This window comes from Andrena cerasifolii, chromosome 3, assembly GCF_050908995.1.
Source record: "Andrena cerasifolii isolate SP2316 chromosome 3, iyAndCera1_principal, whole genome shotgun sequence".
In the NCBI taxonomy this organism is placed as follows: domain Eukaryota; kingdom Metazoa; phylum Arthropoda; class Insecta; order Hymenoptera; family Andrenidae; genus Andrena; species Andrena cerasifolii.
In genome coordinates, this window is record NC_135120.1 from 11,469,702 (window position 1) to 11,494,583 (window position 24,882).

Genomic DNA, 24,882 nt, shown 5'->3' on the forward strand with positions numbered 1-24,882 from the left:
TATAATACTTTACTCCAATATTTTATCTGCAAAATCCAATGAAATGGCTGTGTAAAGGAAATGGGTGGTTTCGAGGAAGAAGTCTGGTCGAATAATTTCATTCCAATATTTTATTGACCGCACAGCCTTAAAATCTGACCGTACACAGCATGTCGTCTTACGCCGTGCCCATACGCGTACATGATATTTGTGGAATGCATGAAAAGCACCGGTTCCTTGCTAATTAATGCTGCGCCAATTATAGATTTGTGACGACGCATATTTCGCGGAAAAAAATATTAATATAATTCAAATGTTATACTGTGTGCTTCTGCTACATTGGCGATTTATTACATTAAATTATTAATTTCATATTAGTTAAAGGTAGTGGAAAATAATAACTATGCATAAAAGATATCACTATCGTATGGATATATAAAAAAACGCAAGAAAAGGGTAGAAATTCCAGTTCATCATCTTAACTATTTTAATTTCATGGAAAATCTGTGGGTTTATACAAACTGATATGCAACGACGTACTTTCTTCGTTAACATTTTTATTCGCGAACAATTTTCTTGTACTGCTCTCTCGACAATTCCCTGGAGTAATATTTACTTGGTAATCATTGGAGATGGATTGATATTCATATACTTATATATCGGCTTTATACGTGTAGAGTTATTTCTAGCTATTAAAGGTGCTATTAGGCATTTTTATTTAAAAAAATACATCTCATGTAATCGCCAATTAACTTCTCTACCTAAAAGGGCGAAAAGAAGGGAGGGGGCAAGAAGATAAGAAAGAAAAGTGCGGGGAAACCGTTTAAATGCTTCTTTTCTACATTCCATAAACCAGTATCAACTGCGCATCGTAAGTTTCGATACAAAACACCGCCTCTGTTGTGAAAGAAGATAAATGCATCCACGAATTCTCCCGAGGAATGAAAGAAGGGGAACTAAAGTGAGATAAAGAACAGAACGGTGATTTTCCAGCATTCCACATCGACGTTCAATATGTTACAGCACGTCTGCCGATCTCGAAGAGCTCCTTCCACGCCGAGAGTCGCCCCAGCTTGCCAGAGAATCGTCCAACGATCGGTGCCCACGCTCGCTGAGAGCGACAGACGATATTTACGAGATGTCTTGCTACGTGCTACTTATTATAGTCGTTTCTTATATAGTTGTATCTGTAATTGTATAGCAATTAAATAAATATCTTGAAACTCTCGATCGTGTAATGCCGTTTGCCATCGGATCGTCGCGCGCAACGATACAGATCTCTTTGTGTTTCTCTCCTTCTGCTTCTTTCCTCTCTTCTCTCTCCTACTATACTTAAGTATGTAAATTTATGTATTCGGTGTATCTCTCGAGTCTTTGTGTGATATATTGCGATGTGTCTGTCATTACTTTCGTTTCTCGGTTGTCGGCTCGTACCACTTTCATCGTTGCTTCTTCGTTTCTCGCAGATCCCACCTGCCCCCTCCGCCCCTGTGCCCCTTAACAGTTTTCCTCTAAGCTCCTACCGCCGCCTTGCGTCTCTCTTGCGAAGGAAGGACGACGGAGCGGAATGTGGCGATAAAAAAATAAGCGATGGATACGCATTACCAATTATTGACTGTTAACGCGTCAGGGAACATTTTAATATGTCAGACGCTTTTCTTCTGCGGGCGTAAGTACGGGATTTTAGTTCAGTTTAGCTTTTAAGTGGCAGCGCTTTCCAAGGTCGTTTTAGCTTTTATTGAAACGCAAAGTTGGGCGCGAGATATTCAGAGAAATAAAGTCGATTCCAGGGCCTCGTCTAACTATTCCGAAATGCAAGTTAGAATGTAATATGATCGCCAGGTAAACTTAACACTTCCATTGGCATTTCGTATATTTCATAACCATATCCGTGTTACATTTTACAATTCTGTTATTTAATTACTTTTAAATCCATCGTAAACGATAAGTACATTGACTTTTATACAGAACAATGAATGTGTTAAGTCCTGACATTTTGAACGTTTCAGATTTCATTTCAATCGGATTGAAAGAAGGTAAAGAAAATTGAGTTAAAACAATTTTACTCGAAATTCCTTTACACCCCGAAAATTGTATTATTTCTGAACGCTTAATCTTTTAAATTAAATCTCTCAAACGCTCGAAGGTGCTACTTTGGAAAACGCTGCTCTATTCTCGACATACAGGCTGCTTGGCAACAGAGAGCCTCAAATTAAATGGATGATTCTACTTGACAAAATTGGGACGAAAATCAACAGTAACGAAAATCGCGGTGGAGGCTTCGTTTTTAGTTACCGTAAACTGGGGTGACTTTGCCCACTTTTTTTTACTCTGACTGAAAAATTAGCGTATGCTTGAATTCGCTATTGTTTTTTTCGTTTGACCTTGGAGAAATTATTGCTATCGATTACAAAACACCATATGTTCTAATTACTTCGCAATAAAAAAAAGTAAAGTTTCTCCGAAAAATGGGCAAAGTCACCCCAGTTTACGGTACTAGCGTTTAAAAATTCCGGTAAGGTGCGCCTGAAGAATGGCAATTTGCGCGCAGCGGGTCCGACCGGTTGTCGTTATTCAGGCGCGCCTTAATTTTCGCGCCGAATTTTCGGACGTGGATAACTAAAAGACGAAGCTTCCACCGCAATTTCTTTACTCTTGACTGTCCTCTTATTTTCTCCCGTAGAATCGCCCATTTCAATTTTTACTACCTCTTGCCAAGCACCCTGTTCATATCTACGTTCAAGTGATTCACGCGTGAGTCTTTTCTAGGAACACTTCTGTTGCTCTCGTGGTGAATCCATCGCTACACAAAAACGTGTGTAAGCGCCGCCAGAAAAGAAGTCCCGAGCGCAGCGAATATCCCGTGATTAGCGATGATCGGTTACGCCAGGCATTCTAAAGTTACTTTACTCGTGCTCCCAACCCGCGCTGTTCGGAGCTGCGCGTCAAAGGTGGCCTCAAGTTTACTGTAACTCCGATGCTTCGGCGAGCACGGGCCTAAGGCAACGCCTAATCGATATTCGTCGAAGCGTCGTGTGCTATTATGCATGCGAACGGGGCCTTTAAACCATAAACAACTCCACTTACACAATTAAATGTATTTCCAGTATTAGTCTGAACGCGATCAACCTTTTAGCAAAACGGATAGAAAACTATTTACTTCCCGCCTATTCAGGATCATCGGTTAATTACATATTTATATGCGTATCTAAATTCACCAAACAACCGATAAAGTACACCAATCGCGTGATTAGAATTTATGATGCACGGATGGCGATCCACGTACCGGCATGCTCCCTAAATTCCAACAGAATCGAGCATTTGCGTATTTAAGCGTGTTTGTCGAAAATGAGGCATTTCTTTTTCAATTAATTGCAAATAAATAAATTGAGGCTGAGACTTGTTCCATGACACAAAGTTTGCTAGCGTCACAAGCTTTAAACGAACACGTTTGTTTAATCAGAAATACGCATTGTGCATGACGCTACAGATGGATCATTAAAAAGGCTTTTTAAAAAAGTTTCTTTTGTTTTCCAGTGGTAACTCAAAAACCGAGGTTCCAATCGAATCAAATCAAATTCGAGCATGTTCACGAAACGAGTAGTTTCGGCCAGAACCTGAATTGAAGTTAATAAAGACTCTCATTGTTTATCAAAATAAACTAAAACCTCATATTTGTCCGACGAAAAAGGCGCTTTTTAAAAAAAATCGCCATTTCGCACTTGTAATTTTCATAATTTTGCTTCTTTTACAGGTTCAGCGCAGAACCAGAGGTATTCTCAAGCAGAATTTACCAGCAGGTTGCTGAAATTTCGTTTCGTTTCGTCAATATCACTGCAAAACAAAGGAAACTTTTTTAGTCAAAAAGTAAAAATGCACTAAAAAGTAAAAAAAAATTGTTTCCCTTATTTAATCTCGGACTCTCTATTTTTTAAGTCGTAGATTAAATAAAGGAAAAAAATATTTTTTACTTCTTAATCCCTGCGCGAAACGAGTACGCTCTACTGTGGAACGCAGTGTATAACCACCTCCTTTTTGAAGCCGGTTAAAAAAGCCTGTTCAATGATCCATCTGCAGCGTCACATAGAGTGCATATTTTTGACCAAACAAACACGTTCTCTTAAAGCTTATGATGTTAACAAACAATGTACCGAAGAGCCAGCTTCAATTTAATTCTTCGTAATTAATTGAAGAAGAAATACTTGAATTTTCGACAGAAACGACAGCCTGCTACCCTTAAAGAACAACGCATCCAATTTAATCGTGTAAATCAGAGTCAACGATTACTTGGCCCGCGGGAAGCGAGTTTCCGTATTCGCGTGACCGTGCTGCTCAAAGCGTACCATCCGGCTAGCTACTTCTTCCATCCGCTGTCCCAGTCTGTCGCCCACAGTGGTGGCCAGAAGAAAGTTTAAAACCCACATTTTTACATGCCCGCGCAACCAACCCCCGATTTTGTGGGGTGCAAATTTGAAGACACAATATATCTCATCTCTGCCACCGTTAAACTTTTGTTTTTTAAACTTTCTTTTCCCCACAACTGCGCGTACTTCCATGCCGCGTGGAATTTTTGTTCACGGACCGTAATCGTACGCTCCGATTCCGCCGTCGTTAGCGGCCGGAACCACGAGGGGTTCGTAACTAAAATGCTTCGCATTCCCGTTTCTATCCAAACGTAAATTACATATTTACAATCGCGAAGCGGCTTCCGTTGCCACTCGAAAGCAACGTCACAATTCCTCGACCCCGTTCCACGGCTATGCAAGAAAGTGTCTCTTGGCGAAAGGAAAGGGGATGGATGCTCCACCGGGGAGTGGAGGATACTCGCAAAGAAGGCGTACGGTTTAAAAAATAATCGAACGCGTCTCGGGGTTGCTGCGGAACGGCGCAACTACTTGATCTTCGCAGCAGCGTTCTTTGCAGGAGACAGTGCGGGGTTGCTTTAGATTTTTCTTTCGAAATTACATCTGGCCGCGGGGAGGTCGCCGCTGAAGCCCGCGTTCACCAGCGACTTTCCTTAGTACTAATGATCGTGCCAGCTTTGGGCCACTTGACGTGGAGCTAGGGAATTTTGGAACAGGAACGATTAATCTTGCTTTTAAGCTGGACCGATGTCCACGGCTTTTCCAGGATCGTCTCCACGTCTCGTGGATCTTGCCTTTCACAAGAATCGCTCCAATAGCTTTCAGAGGGAATTCTACTCGACGCATACGCCCCAATTATTCGTCAGCACTTCGCACTGTTCAAAGCTCTGCTAGCACTCTGGCTTTCGTAGTTCGTAAATATTAAAAGGATAAATAATCGAGCATGGAGAAGTCGAATTTTTCAGATTGTAATGATCAGAGTTTCATTGGAAATTATGTTAAAAAAAGAAATGGTACTACTTTGTTGCGCGGTGAAAATTTTTGGAGGGATCCTTGTGCCAGCGTAACGAACAAATTAAACGCAGTTGCGAGTGCATCGCTTGACTCTAGACATCTTTTTACGATTAATGCACATTAACTTTACCAAAAAACGATGGTCTTTGTGATCCAGCAGGGTCGTGCGAACGTCTCTCGAGAACGTCCCCTTTTTCCTTTATTCCAGAAATCACGTTGCGATAAGGATCGAGAACCACTGACCTATTGATACGTATTATTATTCATCGGCAATTCAGTGGATTGTGCCTCTCTGATAAAATGTTACTCTCGAAACCTATTCGATTCGACCTCTCGTATAATACACGTCCCCCGAAGTTTTTCAAAATGATAATGCACCCCCTCGAGAGCCTGCCGCCAAGGATCCATCTTTGAGCTCGCGACGCGCAATTAAGGAGCCCTTCCGAAAAAGCTGCTGTCAGAAAAGCAGTGATCTTCTTGGAAGCACGACCCTGCGTGCCCGACAGTAGTGTCCAACAATCGGCGGATGCCCGATTATCTCGCAGTTAACTGCTTCGCTTTCCTCCCCTCTTTGCCATCTGGTCGGAAATCTTAACAACTATATTTATATCGTAAAGCATTTTGTAATGCGTTTTACCCGCGATCGTCTGCTACTGCGATCGGATGGAGCCACTCACAAAAAACAAAGCAGATCTGCTTGGGACTACGAATTTAGCGATCTCAGTGCCCAAGTACTCGCGATCGTTTCTCCGAGGTACTTAACGATCGTCCAGATGCTCCAAGACCCCTAGATCGGATGTGCCGTCCTTTTAAACACTCGAAGCGCGGAGGAACTGATTTTCCAGATTAGAGCTTCTGGATTCATCTATCCAGCTTCGTTAATAATTTCATGGGGAAGCGAAACAAAAATTCCACAAACTCAGCTCGAGCTTCGCTTAACTTCAGGCAAAATTTTATTTAATTAAAAATTTCGAATAGGGAATAACAGTTAAAAAAAAAATTAACTTTAATCGAGAAATGGCTGATAATTTTTTTTCATTTTAATTCGTTGCTCGAAATTTGTATTTTAATAAATGTTTTGCCCATCTCTGGTAGACAGTACCAAAAAGAGAGAGAAGCAAGTCTGAAGCCACATTCTACGAGCAAAGTTGTGGGAACTTAATAAAACACTTTTTAACCAGCATGAAGCTGATAGCTGGAGCTCTCGAGGACGATAATGGAATATTTATGAATGCAATAAAACGTGAGGCAGCATTGGCAAGAATCACGCGTGTCCCTGTGATCGAATCGATGCCCGTGGTGGTTGGCTATTAGTCGCGCGATCAAGATCAATCGTGCACGCAACATGCAACCGGTCTCGCGCGGTGCATTCGCAGTTGCATCGATCGCGGGTGGACGTGCCGCCACTCGCTTCAAGCCTAATATACATCGAGTATTAGGTTTACAAAACAGACACCCCACTTCATCGCGGGGTTTCAAGGGGCTGGTGGTTTCACAATGGGGAAGGACACGGGGCGTTTGGATAGTTTGGAGACGGGGATTTCCAGGAAAGTCGATAGGGCAAGGAGATGTCCACGTTACTCCCTTAATTTGTGCCAATCAGCGATCTGCCTCTGCGGCGAGCTGCACACTTCTCTCCAATGATTCATAGCTGACTTTTGACTATTTGGCACGCCGAACTCGAGCCGTCCGATCACCTAAAACAGGTGCGCTTGCGTTAACAGTGGTTGCGACGAGACGAACAACGTTGCTTTACCTTTGTAGAGTCGACATTACTACTTGATTTACGCGGAGTTTCTTAGAACTGTATTTAAAATTGGCGAAAGGGGATGGAAATTTTTTGATAAATGGTAGCTCGACGATTAAGTGATTTTGATGGAGTTTTTGGCTGGCAGGCACGGGCGGATTTGTGAAGAGGCTAAGTAGGCTGCAACATAGGGTGGTAAATTTTGGGAAGCGACAGATTTTGGGGACGGCAAATTTTAGGGAGCGGCAAATTTTGGAGAGTGACAAATTTTGAACGGCAAATTTTAGGGAGTGATCAATTTTTGGGGAGCAACAAATTTTGGAGAGCGAAAGATTTTAGGAAGCTGTAAATTTGGAGCGACAAATTTGGGGATGCTGTAAAATTGGAGGAGTGACAAATTTTGAAAAGCGACAAATTTTGGGGAGCAACAAATTTTGGGGAGCCATAAATTTTTGGGAGCGGAAAATTTTGGGGAACGATAAATTTTTGGGAGCGGCAAATTTTGGGGAGATAATTTTACTTTTTATAAAAGTCTATCTGGAAGCTGTACACTGCACTGGCAGCATATTAAACAAAGAGTCCTATTTAAAAAAAAAAAAAACTACGTGCATCCATATGAGGGTGCGCAGAAGCACACGAGTATTAGAGCAGATATAGTATTATTCACTTTTGTCTAACAACTTTGTCTCACTGTATTATTCAATTCTGTCTAACTGTATTTCGTGTCTACTGCTGTTTTACAGTCGATGAGTGTCCCAATTACACGGTGTAGGTACTTTTTATTCAGCTTCAGCAGGGAGAAGTGCAGCGTTCTGAAAATTCTTAGAACACCCTTGCATTGATCTCTCGATAAAATTCTGCCCAGCCAGGTCTTGCCTCGCATTACGAGAGAAAATTGTGAAAAATCACGCTACGCTAGTCGGGTGTAGGTGTACGACTTTCGGTAGCGTGACGCTGTACCCACGACCAGCCGGAGGATTACATAACACGAAATGATATAAATATTAATGCGTAGTACACCCTGTGCACATATTTCGCGACACGCAATTAGTAACCCGATCAATTTCACGTATTTCCCTTGGTCGACACTGCCGCGAGTAAATCTCCGGTTAGTCCGAGAAATATTACCTTTGCGTTCCTACGTTCCTAAGAATCACATTATTACATCATCACACAGTGGCGCACCCAGAGAGGGGCAAGGAGACCAAAGAAAAGGGAAAAAGAGATCAATTTAAACACGACTAAAGTGATTCAAGAGCTTCGTAAAAAGAAAACTAAATTTTATTCTTTAAATAAATAATTGCAATCAATTTATTGAACTTGCGTTAAAAATATTTTTCGCCGTTCAACTCGGCTCCCCCAAAATTAAATCCTGAGTGCGCCACTGCCATTGCATGTATAACGGTTTAACAAAATTCAGCTGAAGTAAGGAAAGAAGAGGTAACATTTAAAAATAAAAAAAAGCATCGTACGTAACGAATGCAATAATCGAGGAGTTGAAATGGTAAACGATGTAAGTGGCAAATTAATGAAAAATACTTTTTTCAGTGGAGAAGGATGTAAATTCCATGCTGAAGACGCTGGTAAACGCTGTCAAGAGCTGGAACAATTTATTTTAGTTTATAGAAAATACTGAAAAATTTCGCCTCCGGCACTTACATCAGTTACCATCCACCATTTCAGCTCCCGAATTTACTTTCAAAAAGGGAAACTGTTCCCGAAAGCTCGGGGATAAGGGCACAATTGATGCGTCGTAATGGTACCTTCAAAAGACGAGTTAGTTGTTTGAAGTGGATAAGAAGGAATAACAGCGTTTATAAAAAGGGAACAATTTTTTCCAATGCAATTTTTATAGCATACCTCGTTTCTCGTAACACGATCCCAATCGAGCAACAGGAACTCGAGGCTGACGTTGTTAAGACCATCCGCGCCGTTTGGAATGTCGAAAACGAAGGACTCGTTGAACACCGGGTTGAGGGTGCGTTTCTTCACGCGCGTCTTCCTCTTGGCGATGCGCTGGTCGTTGTACACGAGATAGATCTTGACGTACGGATCAGCCAGGCCGGTCACGTCCATCTTGGGCAGGTTCTGCGCCTTCAGTACAACCACCGCCAATCGGTTGTTGATGGGTTGCCAACAAAGGGAAACCAGCAGCTCTCCCCTGCCTTGTGATTGAATCTGGGAAAAGAGACGCAGCGTTTCCCTTTTCAGGCTCTGACCACATTCCTCTGTATTAATACTTCGCGTGGCTTAAGGTTTTGAGGAAATACCCCCTCAAGGTGGTCTGGCCTTTCTCAGAGATCGTTTCTGTTGGGAAAGCTTCGCGTAAAGCGAACTCCGAGCTTGTTTTGTTTTCGAAGTAAACTTTCCAGGAAATGGCAACGTGGCGCAAACCCCCCGGCGTGAAAACACGCCGACGCCACTCGGGGTGTGGGTTAATTACGGTTAATTGATTAGTCAACCGTGCCTCGGTGGAAATTGAAGGATATTTAATTATGGAACGGTGCTTAATAATTGTGTTATTTTCCTCGTAATTTCAGCTTTCGTTTATTCTACTTTGTTTCGAACGCTGAAGTGAGATATACAATAACAATATCGTGGGCTACCAGTGGGCCACGTGGCACGAAACGTTTCAAGAATTTTAAACTTGATAAGTGTTATAATTACCGCGCTATCTTTGTTGGTATTTTTCGCGATTGCAAAGAGTTCTCGGGTTGGGAGTCGAAGACGACTTTTAAGCCGGGAATCCACCGGGAAGCTAAGCTAAGCTGTGTGATGCTATGCTAGGTTTTAAAAAAATTAGCTTCGATACATTTTTATGGAACCGTGTCCACCAAAAAGCTACGTTAAAACAAAGCATCGCATAGCATAATTTGAAAATCTGGAATCCGATTTCTGGAGGGTAAGCGGATTCCTAGACTTTCTTAAAATTAGTTTATTCCCTAAAGTGGGGGTGGTCAAATTTAGTAATTTGACTGATGTAGCTTAATTTCTTTAATCTGAAGCTTTGGCTAGAACTGAAAAATTTGAAAATCTGGAATCCATAGCTTAGCTTTCCGGTGGATTCCCGGCTTTATGTGTTTTGTCAGTTGAGTGATAAGAAAATTTAGCGGACTTTAAATTTCTCAGTGTTTGGAAGTTAATCCAAAGATGTTTGCGTAGAAACAAGGACTTTTATCTATTTTGTCAGTTGAGTGATAAGAAACTTTAGTGGACTTTAAATTTCTCAGTTGTTTCGAAGTTAATCCAAAGATGTTTGTGTAGAGATTAAGACTTTTAAGTAATTTGTTAGTTGAGTAACACTTAAGAAGATTTAGTGAACTTTAAATTTCTCACTAATGCGAAGTTAATGAATAAAATTATTTTGCGTCTAGAATCCATAATATGGTCCTCGAATCGATATTATTTCTATAGCGGTTGCTCACCTTCAGGCTTCTGGGGCAGATTTTTCGACACAATGATATCTCGTTACCAGCGCTATCCAATCCAGGCACCGATGAGAGTGCACACGTCAATTCACCGATAATATCGTCACGGGAGTATCTATCGAAGCTGAGTACTATGAAGTGCAGACTGATTTTCTGTGAACGATAGTGAAAAAGCTTGTTTTATGAATCACCCCTGTTAGTGTTCGGGCAAAGCACAATCTAGCCCGAAGACCCTTCACAGTCGAAGTCACTGAAGCTGACTCGAAATTAAATTTACTTTCAACTCGATCAACAAGCTTATCACACCCAACGGCATACTAAGAAATCGTTAAATATTAGTGCAATTCGATCTTACAAGGGAACATCCCGAACCCGGAAATTCAAAAAATTCTGAAACTTCGTGAATATGTAGGGAATTTCCCCCTGATTACAACGCAATTTTCGTTTGCTGCCCAAATTCACTCTAAGAGGGTGTAATTGACCCCTGAAAATCCGGTTATTTTCCGATTTGTCGTGAAACTTTTTTTCCATCTCAAAATCGGAAAATAGCCGAATCTTCAGGGGTTAATTTCACCCCTTCCGAGTGAGTTTGTGCAGCAAACAAAAGTTGCGTTGTAATCGGGAGGAAATCCCCTACATATTCACAAAGCTTCAGAATTTTTTGAATTTTCGGCTTCGGGATCTTCCCTTGTTACAACCACCAACCGCTATCGCAATCTGAACCATTCCTCCAAAGTGTTGTAAGTTCAGAAGCAAAAGTCTACATCAAAAAGATTACCATGAGAAATCATGCAGCTATCTTTTATGTAACAGGTGCAGGGAATTACAACGAACGTACCTCGAGCTGATCCTTCGATATCCCGAAGAACGTGAAGTCCTCGTCGTAGACTGGATCCCTGGTGTTCCTGAGGACCCTCGTTTTCACCTGTTGCTGTTTGTCAGGTAACAATTTCAATTTAACGTAAGGATCGCTGGTGGCGTTTTGCTCCCTCGCGGGCAGCCCCTTGCAGTTCACCACGGTCACGCCGAGGGCATTCTGCTCGCTCACGTATCGCAGCTTGAACACCAACTGGCCCAGGTTGTCCTCGTTATTCTCCGCCGTGTGGTTCTTCTCGCGCTCCACTTTCTCATTGTTCTCGATCTCCGCCTTGTCACGTTCATTCTCGATGCTCAGGGTGACCTCGCCAGAAGGTGTCTGAGCTGGTGTGCCTGCAGTCGATGAACGGCCAAGCAATACCCAATTAGCCACGTTCCCTTACGAGCCTACCCAACGATCTCTCCCAATATAATATCGAAGAGCGTTCGAAAAGCAGACGATTTCTAGTAACCCTTTAGGGAATTCTTTCCAAGCTCCAGCGTGGCGAATTGAAAGTCGTGGACGCTTCACAGTCAACTTCTGGGACTGCGTGAATTTTAGTTTAGAATTGAATTTTTTTATTTCAATTTTTTTCTAAATACTTTTTTATTGTCGGGTCTTCTGCTTTCCAGCGTGGATTCGATTTTGGGAAGCATCGGAAAGTATGGCGGGGATAAACCGAGAGGGGGATGATTCAATTTTGGAGCCTTCCATTCCCGCAAAAATCGAGTTACCGATACCACACAGTGGCGCCTGACAATATCACGAAAGGGGAGACTTTCTTCCGAGAAAGGTTCCTCAAGAAATTCTCCGGGACGAATTATATTCACCGACAGGGTAGCTGTCATCTATTCATTGCCACGAGCCTATACAAACTTAATGGGCTCCCGATCAGACTAAGAATAAATATAAATAGAAGGGTTGAAAAGTTTCCGAAGTAATATATTTCCACTTAACGAAACCCGATTCCTTGCTAAGACAAAACTACAAGCATCGCGAGGGACCATTCAAATCATTAGGATACAGTGGTACCTACAGTAGTAGCCAAAGAAAGTTTAAATTGTTAACGATAACAGAAATACTATGATTCCAATAGAAAGAACATAAGAGGGATGAAATGCACTGGTGTATCTTCATCGTGATGCCAAAAAGTTTTAGGCCAAAACGAGAAGAATCGACTTTTATTTTTCACAGGAAATGTAAAATTTAATGGCGGTAAAATATGAGTTTTAGCAAAAATGGACTTACAAGGGAAGATCCCGAACCCAAATTCACTCGAAGGGGGTGAAACCCTGAAAATTCGCCTATTTTCCGATTTTGAGATGGAAAAATCGTTTCAAGACAAAAGTTACTTCCTTTAATTAGATCTATCATTTGGTAAAAAAATATTTTACAGCTCACGGGTTATAACACAAAATCGGAAAATAACCGGATTTTCAGGGTTCAATTACACCCCCTTAGAGTGGATTTGGAGGATAATGTAATCAGGAGGAAATTCCCTACGTATTTACAAAGTTTCAGAATTTTTTGATTCTCCTGGTTCGGGATGTTCCCTTGTTAGTGGGTTTTCAAGCATTCTTCAAAAGCGTATCATCACACGAGGTGAGTACACTTCGAGGCTTCAGAAGCCAATCAGTTTGGGATCAGCCAACTTTCCCTGAAAACGAGTCACGCAGTTCAAGAGCCTCTTTATTCTTAAAACTTTCAGTGGCTAAATCAATTGAGCCACTACTTTCATACGTGAGCAATAAATATCGGCACTTATATTGACCACGGAGTTAGGTACTAGGCAAAATTATTCAGAGGGCAAACAGTGTAAATCTCGGTTTTAATTTATCCCCACTGATTGGCTTCTGAACCCTCCATTTTGATATCAATAGAGTACATTAATAACCATCATCCTGTTACGAACGACGGAAGTGACATCTTTACCTGTGCCCTGAGGTGTCCTGGGCTGAGAGGAGCTGGAGGGTTGGGAGCCGGTCGGGCTTGGCGTCTGCCTGCCGGAGCCAGGAGGGCTCTTGGCGGGCCCTGTGGGGCTGGGGCTCTTCTTCAGGTAGTGACTGGTGCTACCAGGACTCTTGACCGCCGTCGGCTTCCTGTGGGGCGGTCTGAACGCCAAGGACTTCTCGGAATTGAGTTTGGTGTGCTCGCGACGCCGTCGGCAAAGCCACCAGGTCATCGCGACGGCGCAAAGTAGAAAAGCGGCGCCGATGCATAGCGCGATTACCGTTGTCGTCGACACTGCAACAACGCCGTACCCATTGTAAAATCTCACCCCCTTATCGAAAATAACGTAGCTCCTCTGCAATCGCTCCTGACGGATTTAATGCCGCCGATGCAGGCGCATTTCCAACGGCGCACTAGCAACAGTGACAGCTCGGGGCGACAAGCGTCCTCGACTTCTTACTGTACGTTTACTGGCGTCGTTGTATTACTCAGGACAACGAGAAATAAACTTATGCGGTATTCCTGAAACACTGACTTCTACGCGTGAAGGCTCGGAATTGTATTATGAGAAGCTTCTAAATAAGATTTGGGTATTTTTAACTCGAACACTGGGTACTCTTTCATCACTTGGTCTCTGAATTGCATGGATTGTCGAAATTACTGATGCTCAGAAGATTCAATATTGTGTGTTAACAATAAGATATAGTACTATCAAGCGCTACGTATATCAATCATGACGACACTTTCACCGAAATGGATTGTAACAAAGGATCTCCCAGGTCAACCCCACAATCTTTAAGTTCCAGCTTCACTATAAATACCACCATCAGTAAAACCTCCATTTGCCCCTAAAACTATCCACGACGTTCGTCCCGAAAGCCCTGAGAGCCTGGCCGAGGTCTTGGAAGCTCTATGAATCAGAGGATTGATCGACTGAAACCGCCACATGGTCGCTGCTCGACCATGGAAGGGCCCATGGTCCCCTGCGTGCATCCCCGCGGGTGACTTATTCCCTACATTCCCCAGCGAGCGTTGCAACAAGGGTGCCAAGGCTCCCTGCCACGTATCCAGCTGGCAAACTAGCATTCTGCTGCCAATTCGAAGCCACCGGAAAAAGAGCAATCAAGATCGAATGGGAAGACCCGGGGTACGAGTGATCCTGGACGAACCAGGCCCAAGGTAACAGCTGTCCGCGTGCACGGATAAGAGGCGCCACGATTCCCTTGACGAAGAATCTACCCGCTCGAGATCATCTCGCAGCAATTAGCCTGGCCCATGAAGAGGCTACGAGGACAGCGACGTGGTGGAATCGCACGGGGCCCGGGGCCGTCCGCGGGAGGGTCGACGTTGGCCATGAGGCAGAGCGAGCGGTGCACGACGGGACGCGAGAATGCTGGGGCGGGTTATCGCGATGACGGGGACTCCACTCACCGGAATCAACGGGTCGAATAAGAGGTCCGTCCTCCGTCACTCCTCCGACCATGTTCGGCCACGTTTTTCCACGTTATTCCAGCGGTTCTATCCGCGTAAGTCACTCGGCCACGGCGCGGTGAACGAATATTTACGGTGTGCGGACCGTCCGTGGTATTCTGAGGCGACCATCGGGCGAAATGCTCCGATCAATAGTAACGGCCCGGAGCTTGCGCGGAATAGGCGCCTCCGGAAAGGAAGCAACGGCGACGAAGACGGCGGCCACGGCGACGCCGTCGGTCGGCCAGAGACAATGCCGTTCGCGGGTGCACCCTGAAAGAAGGGGTGTTCCCGCAGGTATCGGGGATCTCGCGCAGGTGACGATGCACTCGGGAAAGGTGCATCCACCGGCGGAATCGATGCGCTATCGATCCCGCCGACTCGGCAGGCTGGAGGGCCAGCCGTTGGCTTATTTGCCAAAACATTAAATAATTACCCCAAGTAAAATTAACGGGGACGCCTTTCTCGCGCCCGCTTTGGACGGCGGATGAATCAATTCGCGCTGGGGGGGGGGGTGTTAGATAGGGGGTGTTAATATCTATTTTTTCATTTACACAAGTTTTGAATAGTTTCGACAGGAATAATCATTCAGTTAAAGTTTTCTTGTGTTTTTGATAAATATTATCAACATTATTCCTGAAATATAATATTTGCAATATTTTTTTCAATTTCTCGAGAATTCTCAAGAAATATGATCTCATTTCTGATTTCTCGAGGAACAAAAAATATGGAGAAATCAGGAACACTGGCTCGAATTGTGCGCTCTTTTTTTGAAGGGGATAATTATGGCGATTTTTGGTTTCCCTGGATTTCTTTACCTTTCGATTCGAACGAGTGGAAATTTCTCTGCTGGCACACGGGGAGAAATGATTTCTGACGGCTATAGGCAATCCAGCTTTATTTACATTCGGGCGTGGGCTGCAATGGACCCTTCTACGTCAAATCCACGTTTCTGTTGGGGGTTGACAATCGTGGCGATCTTAAAAATAATATTCTATAAAAATTACAATTCCAAGTATTATAGAGCAGTTATAAAAATATTCATCAAACTTTTACCTACGCTCGTGTATTATTTTCATCGCGGTCAGTGGTTTGTTATATACATTATCGTTCAATTATGTTGCTATTCAAATGACGCAGACTGTCTTGAAGGGGTGGAACTTGTGACAGGGGTGAAGGCGAGGGTTGTAACTTTAATCCGCTTCAAGTGTACTCGAGCTCGGGCTCCATTTCGGATTATCGATCTACATCAGAGGCATCACGCGAAAAATAATTTCCCCATGACTCATCCACTACTCGAGACCGTCTAATTGAATGAATAACTTCGCGTGTGTATGACGAAACGTTAGGAAACTACAGTAAACTGTTCCTGTTTCAATCACTGCTTTTGTACTGCCACGTCATGCCATCATACTTTTATTTTCTTTAATATTTTACACCTGTATAATTTCCAAGAGAAACTTAACAACGAATTTAAGCTTAGAGAAAAACACTTCCACTCTCTAGTTGCCATGGATTATAATCGTGATATTCATATCGGAATTTCACTTTCATCAAGCCTATCGGAAAATCTAAAATCTCGGTGCTCTGAAGTGAATTCTAAATGGGTGGGTTTCAAAGAATTCCGTGTCCTTGAATTATTTATAAGACTCAAATATTCCTTTCGTGTTCCGCGCTCGGCCATATCGAATTGTACAGGAATTTTTCCGGACGAGTTTATTTCACGATCGAGCGAAACGAAGGTGAAATATATTAAATGCGCGTATTTGTGTGTGCGAGTATATCCTCCAGTATGCGACATTAGCTTTACGTCGACCGGTTCGTATTTTGCCTCGCGAAAACACGTCCAATTATGTTTGACTTGAAGATAAATTTCCGTAATATACGACGTTGGTCCTGAGCACGTTTTTCGAAACGAAACGCCATTACGAGGGTGAAATGAAAAATTGCGGCTATAATGTTCGAGCTTTTACCGATATTATCATTGAACATTGACCGAATGTATTTTTGTAAAGAATTCTCCTTGGCCACACTGAGGTCGTTCCGATTTTGAATGTTCCACACATATCTCAATTTTTGAAATTTCAAAGCGCTCCCATTTCGCCTCACACATTCGATTTATTGATCAAGCTGTTCCTTTATTCAGGATAAACGATGCAGGACTATTGCGATGGAATCAGCAATGTATCGTGGTTACGTAAATAAAACAGCGTCTTCCCTCTTCAATGAAAAAGAAAGTAACTGAGGTTTCTAAGAAGTTCTATATGCGAACTGAAATTCAATTTCCACAAAGTAATTCTTGTCGCTTCAGAAGGGATTCCTAATTCATGATATAGTGGTATACGCAAATTGGATCCCCTGGAAACAGAAGAAAAAAATTTCTTACTAAGAGTAGAGAGTAAACCCTAAAACTTTTTAATATATCTCACAGATGCATTGAAATTGAATTCCTACGAAATAGTTTGTTTTTAATTCGCTAAGGGGTGGCTTGAAAGTTATCAGTAGCAAGTAGATTTACAGTGGTGGTTAAAAGAAACTTTAAAACTCATATTTTTACATATTTAAATAACAAACAAAATACTCTAATTATTATATTACTTCCACTGGTCATTTTACAATCTCTCCAATCTAGTGATACAAACTTTAAGACATAATTCTTTGCAATCAAAATATCTTATTTCTTATATCTTAGTTCACAGTTTAAACTCTATGTTGGCCATTACTGTAGACATCTTACAAGAAACTAAGATTCCCAAGAACAGGTATTAATAAAATTTCCGAAGAGAAGTGTGTTTTGAAAAAATCCTGCGTTGTAATATGAACAACGAGTATGTAAACGAAGTCCAATTAAAGTCGATATAAACACTGAGCAAACAAACGATAACAGGGTCGACTGTTGATTCATCCGATTTGCTCAGCAAACGTGGCGATTCTGACCCTACTCTCGCGGATACGAGTTAAACCTTGTCCGAGAATGATTGTCGATGGTCTTTGTCAATTGCATCATCGCTATCTTATCTGTTATCGGTCGGTGACGTCATGCAGCGCGAAATGGGGCACGCGTGTTGCCTTTCAGCGACGAATATTACTACGATATGGAAAACGTGGATTTTACTTGGCGCATGTTTACCTATGCTTAACCAATGGGGCCACGCAACGTTGTTACGTCATCGTCGTTACAGCGTGGACGTATGGGAAGTTTAAAAAATAGGGGTCTTCTTTTTGCAATCAGACACGATTCCACAATAATTAATAAATAATAAGAAGGATCGGCATTAAAAGAAATTCTACAAGTTTAAAGATGCCTCCTTATATCCCAAAAGAGTTTAATGCAATATTAGCAATAGTTTTCTAAAAAAAATCATAAATTTCGGGGTCTGTTATACGAGAATCCCCCCTTAATACCCTCACTAAAACTCAAAAACATTATATCACAGAACATTAAAATACCACACAAAACGCGCTGCCTATTATCCCCACATCAATTGCCCCAGCTGTTCAACCCACAAATTCTCGAACAATCCAAAAAGACAATCCCACTGCAGAAACCACAAGTTGCCCTCCCCCCAAATATGAAAACCACCCCCAAGCGACTGCAAGCAAAGTGTGACCGCGATTTTAAATTTCGTCTCAAGTTCCCCCGCCACAGCTACCGCGCGTTTGAAAGGACCTGTAGGGAGGGTTCTCCGGGCACGGTGTCAGCTGGTATCTGCGCAGAAGAGACAAATATCGAGTGATCCGTAGTGTGGCGTGGACTGGCGAGCACGAACGAACCGGCTTTTACGAGCGGCTCGATATAGCCGCGGTGTGTATTCAATACGAAATACGGAACGGAGGCCAGGAACCAGCGCCTGCCTAAACGGCGCCCTGTTCTGCCAGACGGTTCCAACGCGAGCGGAATAATTAATAAAAGATAAAAAGAAGAAAGGGGGCGGAAAAGGGTGTCTACCGGGTGGATCGACAGTTATCGACGTGAGGTGTACTCACGCGGGCAGGCATGGGGCTCAAGGATTTCCGGATAGTCTTCGACAATCCTTGGAGCACCTACTACCCAGGCCAGACGGTCACGGGGAACATCATCGTCGTGCTGGACAGCACGAAGAAGATACGCGGTAGGTACGGTGGCCCGGCAGCTCGCAAATCCCACGTAGAATGAGTCACTCCAGCTATTTTCGCCTGGCTAATCTCGATCGCGCGCGTTGAGCTCCAGTGGATCGACAGGTGTTCCTAGATCGTAGGATCCGATCAATGACGTGCTCCTTTGAACGCGAGAGTGTAGGATGTATCGCAGAGTCCCTTGGTATCCGATCAGGGGGTGCTAGGAGCGTGGAGAAAGGTGTGCCGTGGCTCTGGCTACTTGGGACGTGTTGATAGTACTTGCCTGTTTTATTTATAAGCGTGATTCAAGCGGAGATAAGGAAGTAACGATGACAAAGGTGCTTGGTATTGTTAGGTTCCGCGGTGACATCGTTTTTCGGGTGAACCGGATTTATGTTAGTAACTTATACTCCATTCGCTGCTCAGAAAGTTTTGAGCAAGATTTTCGCAAAGTACGTACTCTGGGACCCTAGAACAACACTTTCGATGATTCTTAGGATATGTACAGTGACTCGCACCAATAATCGTACACTCTTTAAAATCGCATAACATTTTTGAAATTGGTCCAAACCACTTGAGTTTTTTTTTTAGAAGCCAGAAGCTAAGTGGCGTGTTCGAAAACCGCGAAACTCCCGAAATCAGCGATTTTCGACCTTATTCTGCGATCTTTAAGCGTTTGTGGCTCAGAGCAACGTTAACCGATTTTCATGAAATTTTACTTAAATATACGAACAGGTTTTTTGAATTTTCATTACAGGCTCAGAAATGAAAGTTGAAAAAAAAACAACCTTTACTAATTTTTTTTCGCTGTTTCGACCAATTGCAATTGTTTCAACACTACGAGGCAGGTTACTTAGTAAACTAATTCTTCTAGCTTCTAAAAAAAACTCAAGTCGTTTGGACCAATTTTAAAAATGTTGTGCGATTTTAAAGAGCGTACGATTATTGTGAGCCACTGTAGACGTGAAACCATGGCGAATTAAAATTTACTGTTTGAGATGACTAGGGTAAAGGACCCAATTACTGTCACCTTAAGCTATTTTACTTAAAATAACGAATAAATAAACTGTAGTATATAATCTATAGTATAGATTATAGGTTGAATTACATAATTCTTTTTGTGTATGACTTTACAACGTTTATTTATTCGTTATTTTAAGTAAAATAGCTTAAGGTAACAGTAATTGGTTAGGCGTCAGTAATTGGGTCCGTTACCCTACGTGGGACTTACCAAAGTTAAATTCAATCTATTCTAGTTTTTGGTCAATTTCCCGAGTCTAGCACTCGAGGATATGATTAACTCGTCGATTTTTTGTGTTTCTTATTTTATGGAGTTGATTCATTTGGCTTCCGAGCGGCACGCGTGCCTGTCGATTTCGAAATTAATAAATGTCCCATTTAGAGTACGTTCCAAGTTGTAAATGACATCCGTCGCATATCTTGCGATTCTTGTCGCTGCGTTCCTGCGGGGATTGTTTCCTTCTTGCACGGTGCAGTTTAATTATAGCATGGCCGTGCACACCCGCACAGTAGAAACGGACAGTGATGATCAGCCGTGGAACGTTTGTTTTCGTCACGCTGCACCGCCTCTGTAACGCGTTGTACATTCCATATTTTATGTGCTATTACGTGTTAAATTTTGTTTTTTCGAATATTCCATCATTTTTTAAATACCTACATGAAATATTTTTCTACGATATTTTACTTTTTAAGAACACTATGTAGATCATGCACACGAAATTATTCGTCACGTTTCATTGACATAAGGCGATATTAGCATCGGGCCAAACTCAGCTCACGTTTAAATTTACACCGTTATTTCATTATTAACGGTAATTCCAAAAGCGTCTCCGCCACGTAGGTACTGATTCAATTCCCTTGTTCCGGTCGGGCGGTTTGGGCTGCACCGTTTAATAACTCAAAGCGCTTCTGACATCAGTCACATTATTTAAAGCCTCCCCTCTACGTAGAGCAATATATTTCCGTACAGATCGGTTCCTTCAGTATCGAGTGTTATTGTAAATATAATCCTGCCCTTTCAATGCGAACTGCTCGTGACCAGCTGAGGTATCTTAAAGGGAAGAATTAGAAGCAGAATTAGCAATACAACAACTCCACTGAATGTCAATTTAATTAGCCACGTCGCGAGGAATTTATTTCACAGAATCCCTAAATCTTGTTCATAATAATTAAAGGAAAACAAATCTAAAAAATTCATACTGAAAAAGAAAGATGTGAAGCAAATAATGATACCAATAATCGCCCCTATGGAGTACGATTTCACTGAGTAATAATTTAAAAATTCCATTACAATTTAATAATTTTAATTTTCTTTCACAGGCATAAGCGTAAAAATAAAAGGCGTCGCGAACACATGCTGGACTACCGATAAGCAAGAAATGGACGATAGGGGACAGTACCGAGAAGGTACTGAGACGGTCACTGCCCACGAGGATTACTTCGAGACAAAGTATTACCTAGTTGGATCAGCTTCTGGTAGAATCTATACATTTCTTCCTCTCTCTTCGTTACATAAAGGATTAACCACGCGCAATTTCCTCAGGAGGCGAGATCGAAATACAAACTGGGGAGCACAAGTTCCCCTTCAAGTGCGCCCTGCCCATGAATCTTCCAAGCAGCTTCGAGTCCGATTTCGGGCACGTTCGATACATCGTTAAAGCAACTTTGGATCGTCCTTGGAAGTTCGATCAAGACGTGAAGAGCCCGTTCACGGTGATATTGCCTCTTGACCTCAATCAGGAGCCCAGGGCCTCGGTACGATTCGCCAGCCTCGCAAGGAACATCGCCCTCAATCCCTCTAAACAGTTTTCCAAACCCCCTAACTTCGAGGGCCACCCCCAAAATGTGAATTCTCACTGCTAAAAAAATATGTCTAACATTTTTAGGTACCCTATCTGTATGCCGAGTTTCGGTTGGGTGATTAGGGTGGCCCTCATTTTCAACCAGCGATTTCTTTTGCTCTCACCCCCTAATATGGTTCCATTTCATAAAAAAATAGTCCTTGAAAAAGTTTATTGCAATCGGACAACGGGAAAGGGTGCCGACCAGGCCTTAAAGTTTTGTTCAAATAATATTAAAAGAGCATTCAATTTTCTACAATTACTGTATATATAATTTTTTCGTGTTTCCAATCATTTTTTAGATAATAGCGTTTGAATATAGAGAGGTCTGCACTTCGCGCGTCCCACCTGTACGGCCTGACGTATTGCCTATACGTGCGTAGTGCGGACCTCTATATTCAAACGGTATTATCTAAAAAATGGTTGGAAGCACGAAAAAATTATATATATAGTAATTGTAGAAAATTGAGTGCTCTTCTAATATTATTTGAACAAAATTTCGATAGGGCTTACCATTTTTGAGAAATTCGTCAAATTCAAACCATTGATGAATTCCAAATTTTAAGGCCTGGTCGGCACCCTTTCCTGTTGCCCGATTACAATAAACTTTCTCAAGAACTATTTCTTTAACAAATGGCACTGTCCTAGGGGGTGAGAACAAAATACAAAAAAAAAATTTCGACGCGTATAAATAAGGGCCACCCTATTGGGTGATGTTCCTTGTCATCCCAAGTTTCACGTTAGCGCAATAGAAATTCTTTGAAGTTGAGAGTGTACTTATTGTTTGTAGGAGAAAGTTGAAGAGGAGATGAGTAAAACGTTCTGTTGCCTGTGTTGCGGGACCGCGCCGCTGACCGTTAATTATTCTCTGCCCGTCAGGGGCTACGTGCCAGGACAGTCGATGCCCATACATGTGAACGTGGAGAACTCGTCGGGGGTAACGGTGGACACCGTGAAGCTCATTCTTTGTAAGGTACATCCGAGTCAGGTGCAGCGAGATTGTGGATAATGTGTCGGTGATAATGATGAAATCGTGAAGTCTAGATCGTAACTTTCCGCGCGACCACGCCATCCAGCGACACCAAAACGGAGGAGCTCGTGATAGCGGAAGTTGGCAAGGGGCCTGTCGACGGAAGAGGAGCCGCTGAGTACGAACAGAAGCTCGACATCCCTCCGCTGCCACCGTCCAATCTCACCAACTGCGGGATCATCGACTTGGAATACAGCCTCAAGATTGTAGCGTGCGTCTCGGGATGGTTGGTATATAGTGATGAGTTTTAAAGTCTTCGGTACCAATTGCGGTAGTGGCGAGAAGATAGTTTAAACTGTAAACGGAGAAAGGAATAAGATAGTTCCATTAGAAAGAATTATATCTTGAAATTTATACCTCATACAGTGAGCAACGAAAATATTCGGACTTCAAAAAATCGATTGATCAAGATCAAACATTCACAGCTTAAATAACATTATAAAAGGCAACTTTTGCTCACTATTAGAAGTCATGAATAATAAAAAAAATATTTTGTCTCTATATTTCGTTTCACCCTAACCCGCAGCCCACGAATGTTTCAAATATAAATCAGAAATAACAAATTCACCCCATATATTAAAATACTTTGATTAGTATATTTAGGTTTCAACTCTTGCCCACTATTCGCCAAAGGTCACTCGCCACTGCTCTAGAGATCGTTTCTTTAATATAAATCAAGAAGATTTAAAATACAGCACTGCGGTTTCAAGGGTTAAGAAGTACAGTGGCAAATTAGCTGCGGAAGTTTGGTAATAATTAAATGATATGAAGCGTATGAAAAGGGTGATTTTGTTGCAGGTATCATAGAAATCTGTCGAAGAACACCCCGGTATTCGTGGGCTCGGTGCCATTGGTCAATTATCAGACACCGACTGCCCCACCAATAGAGGAGTCGAAGGCATCAGGAATTGGGTGGACGTCTCCTGACGGAATACCATCGTCGAATTTGTACCCCAATTTACGTAAGAATATTCTGCAGCTTTCTTTCTCAGGAGTGAGCAAGAAGTAATTTGAATTTAATTTTCTAGCTCCACACTCGTACGAGGAGTCGACCAATGGTGCCATAAGTCTTTGGGAACGTGGCGAGTCTGATTACGTTTTCGGCCTGACAAATCGTTACGCACCTCGATACCCTGTTTACAATTTCGCGCCAAGTCAATGAACAACGAAGCAGAACTTCTAGAGATTTAATTCGCAAAAGGAAAATCATCATTTACCGTGCAGCCTGCAGAACACATTTTAATCGCATTACGATGAAGTTGGGCATTCGCTGTTACCAAGGGCACTTGGAGCCAACTCATTTCTTATATTACTCTTTCTCCATCCGATTTCCCTGGATCAAAATTAAGAATTTCGAAGCCACTGAATTTACGGGAATAAAGTTACTCGGGACATCTTTCAAGAGAAGAGTATGTCTGTATAGTTTCTTCTGAACTCTTTAGCTTCCAATATGTTCGTCGATGGTGCATTAGATTTTCTTCGCACTCGGCTTTAGCACGATGTCTCGAACGTGACATTAAGAATTTCGAAGTGTCCGATTTTTGGAGGGAGTTCTGTGACTAGTCAGCCTTGAATTTCTTCTGGAAAATTACATGCCTTAGGTAAATGAAAGTATCTGGATCAATTGACACGCACAACTCAGGAATACTCACAATGAAATGGATGATAATCTAGAAATCCGCATCGGTAGAGGGATGCGTGCTTCTAATTAGATTTGTATATTTTTCTACGAGGATATTCGTAGGAGCGAGCCAGCGATATTAATTAATTTCTGAACTGCCGGTCGTACCGAGTACGGGCTTTTGTGAGATATTTGCTTGACCTACACTTTTATATGTATATAATTATGTATTACTGTTATACACGTATATCGCATTTTAGAGACACGGGGAGCGATCCGAATGCAAGATGGCGGGGTCTGTATTTATATTTACCATGTTTGTGAATAAAGCGTATCTTTTTCATACATTACGGTTATAAAGCTCCTTTAACATTCTGTGCTATTTGATCATTATTTCCATTTTACTTATATTTAAGAATTTCTACGACATCCATGGGCGTCGGGAGGGGGGTGTAAAAGGGGCA

General features: G+C 42.3%; 2 protein-coding genes and 1 long non-coding RNA gene across 5 annotated transcripts; 1 reads left to right on the top strand and 2 right to left on the bottom strand.

Annotated features, from left to right (window-relative positions):
* Positions 1 to 90: 90 nt before the first annotated feature.
* On the bottom strand, positions 91 to 15,751 carry Syt4 (Synaptotagmin 4). 3 transcript variants are annotated; one of them, XR_013085029.1, is made up of 7 exons: positions 14,770 to 15,017; positions 13,321 to 13,632; positions 11,371 to 11,741; positions 10,530 to 10,685; positions 8,965 to 9,282; positions 6,143 to 7,054; positions 91 to 6,091 (listed from the first exon to the last, which is right to left on the bottom strand). XR_013085029.1 is itself a non-coding variant. In XM_076809175.1 (6 exons), exons 2-6 carry the CDS (start codon positions 13,568 to 13,570, stop codon positions 6,935 to 6,937), a joined length of 1,215 nt encoding a protein of 404 aa, XP_076665290.1. In that variant the 5' UTR covers positions 13,571 to 13,632; positions 15,627 to 15,751; the 3' UTR covers positions 91 to 6,934. The 3 variants fall into 3 exon arrangements, 2 of the variants coding, with proteins under 2 accessions (XP_076665290.1, XP_076665289.1); XM_076809175.1 differs by lacking the exon at positions 14,770 to 15,017 and adding an exon at positions 15,627 to 15,751 and having other exon boundaries at positions 91 to 7,054; XM_076809174.1 differs by having other exon boundaries at positions 91 to 7,054.
* A 2,780-nt stretch (positions 15,752 to 18,531) lies between these two features.
* Positions 18,532 to 24,763, top strand: LOC143367441 (arrestin domain-containing protein 17). Its single transcript, XM_076809255.1, has 7 exons — positions 18,532 to 18,920; positions 21,247 to 21,402; positions 21,470 to 21,681; positions 22,558 to 22,740; positions 22,812 to 23,023; positions 23,596 to 23,759; positions 23,826 to 24,763. Exons 1-7 carry the CDS (start codon positions 18,806 to 18,808, stop codon positions 23,957 to 23,959), a joined length of 1,176 nt encoding a protein of 391 aa, XP_076665370.1. The 5' UTR covers positions 18,532 to 18,805; the 3' UTR covers positions 23,960 to 24,763.
* On the bottom strand, positions 18,915 to 21,240 carry LOC143367445 (uncharacterized). The gene is made up of 3 exons (XR_013085038.1): positions 20,585 to 21,240; positions 20,138 to 20,495; positions 18,915 to 19,375 (listed from the first exon to the last, which is right to left on the bottom strand). It is a non-coding gene; the product is annotated as an uncharacterized LOC143367445 (long non-coding RNA).
* Positions 24,764 to 24,882: the final 119 nt, after the last annotated feature.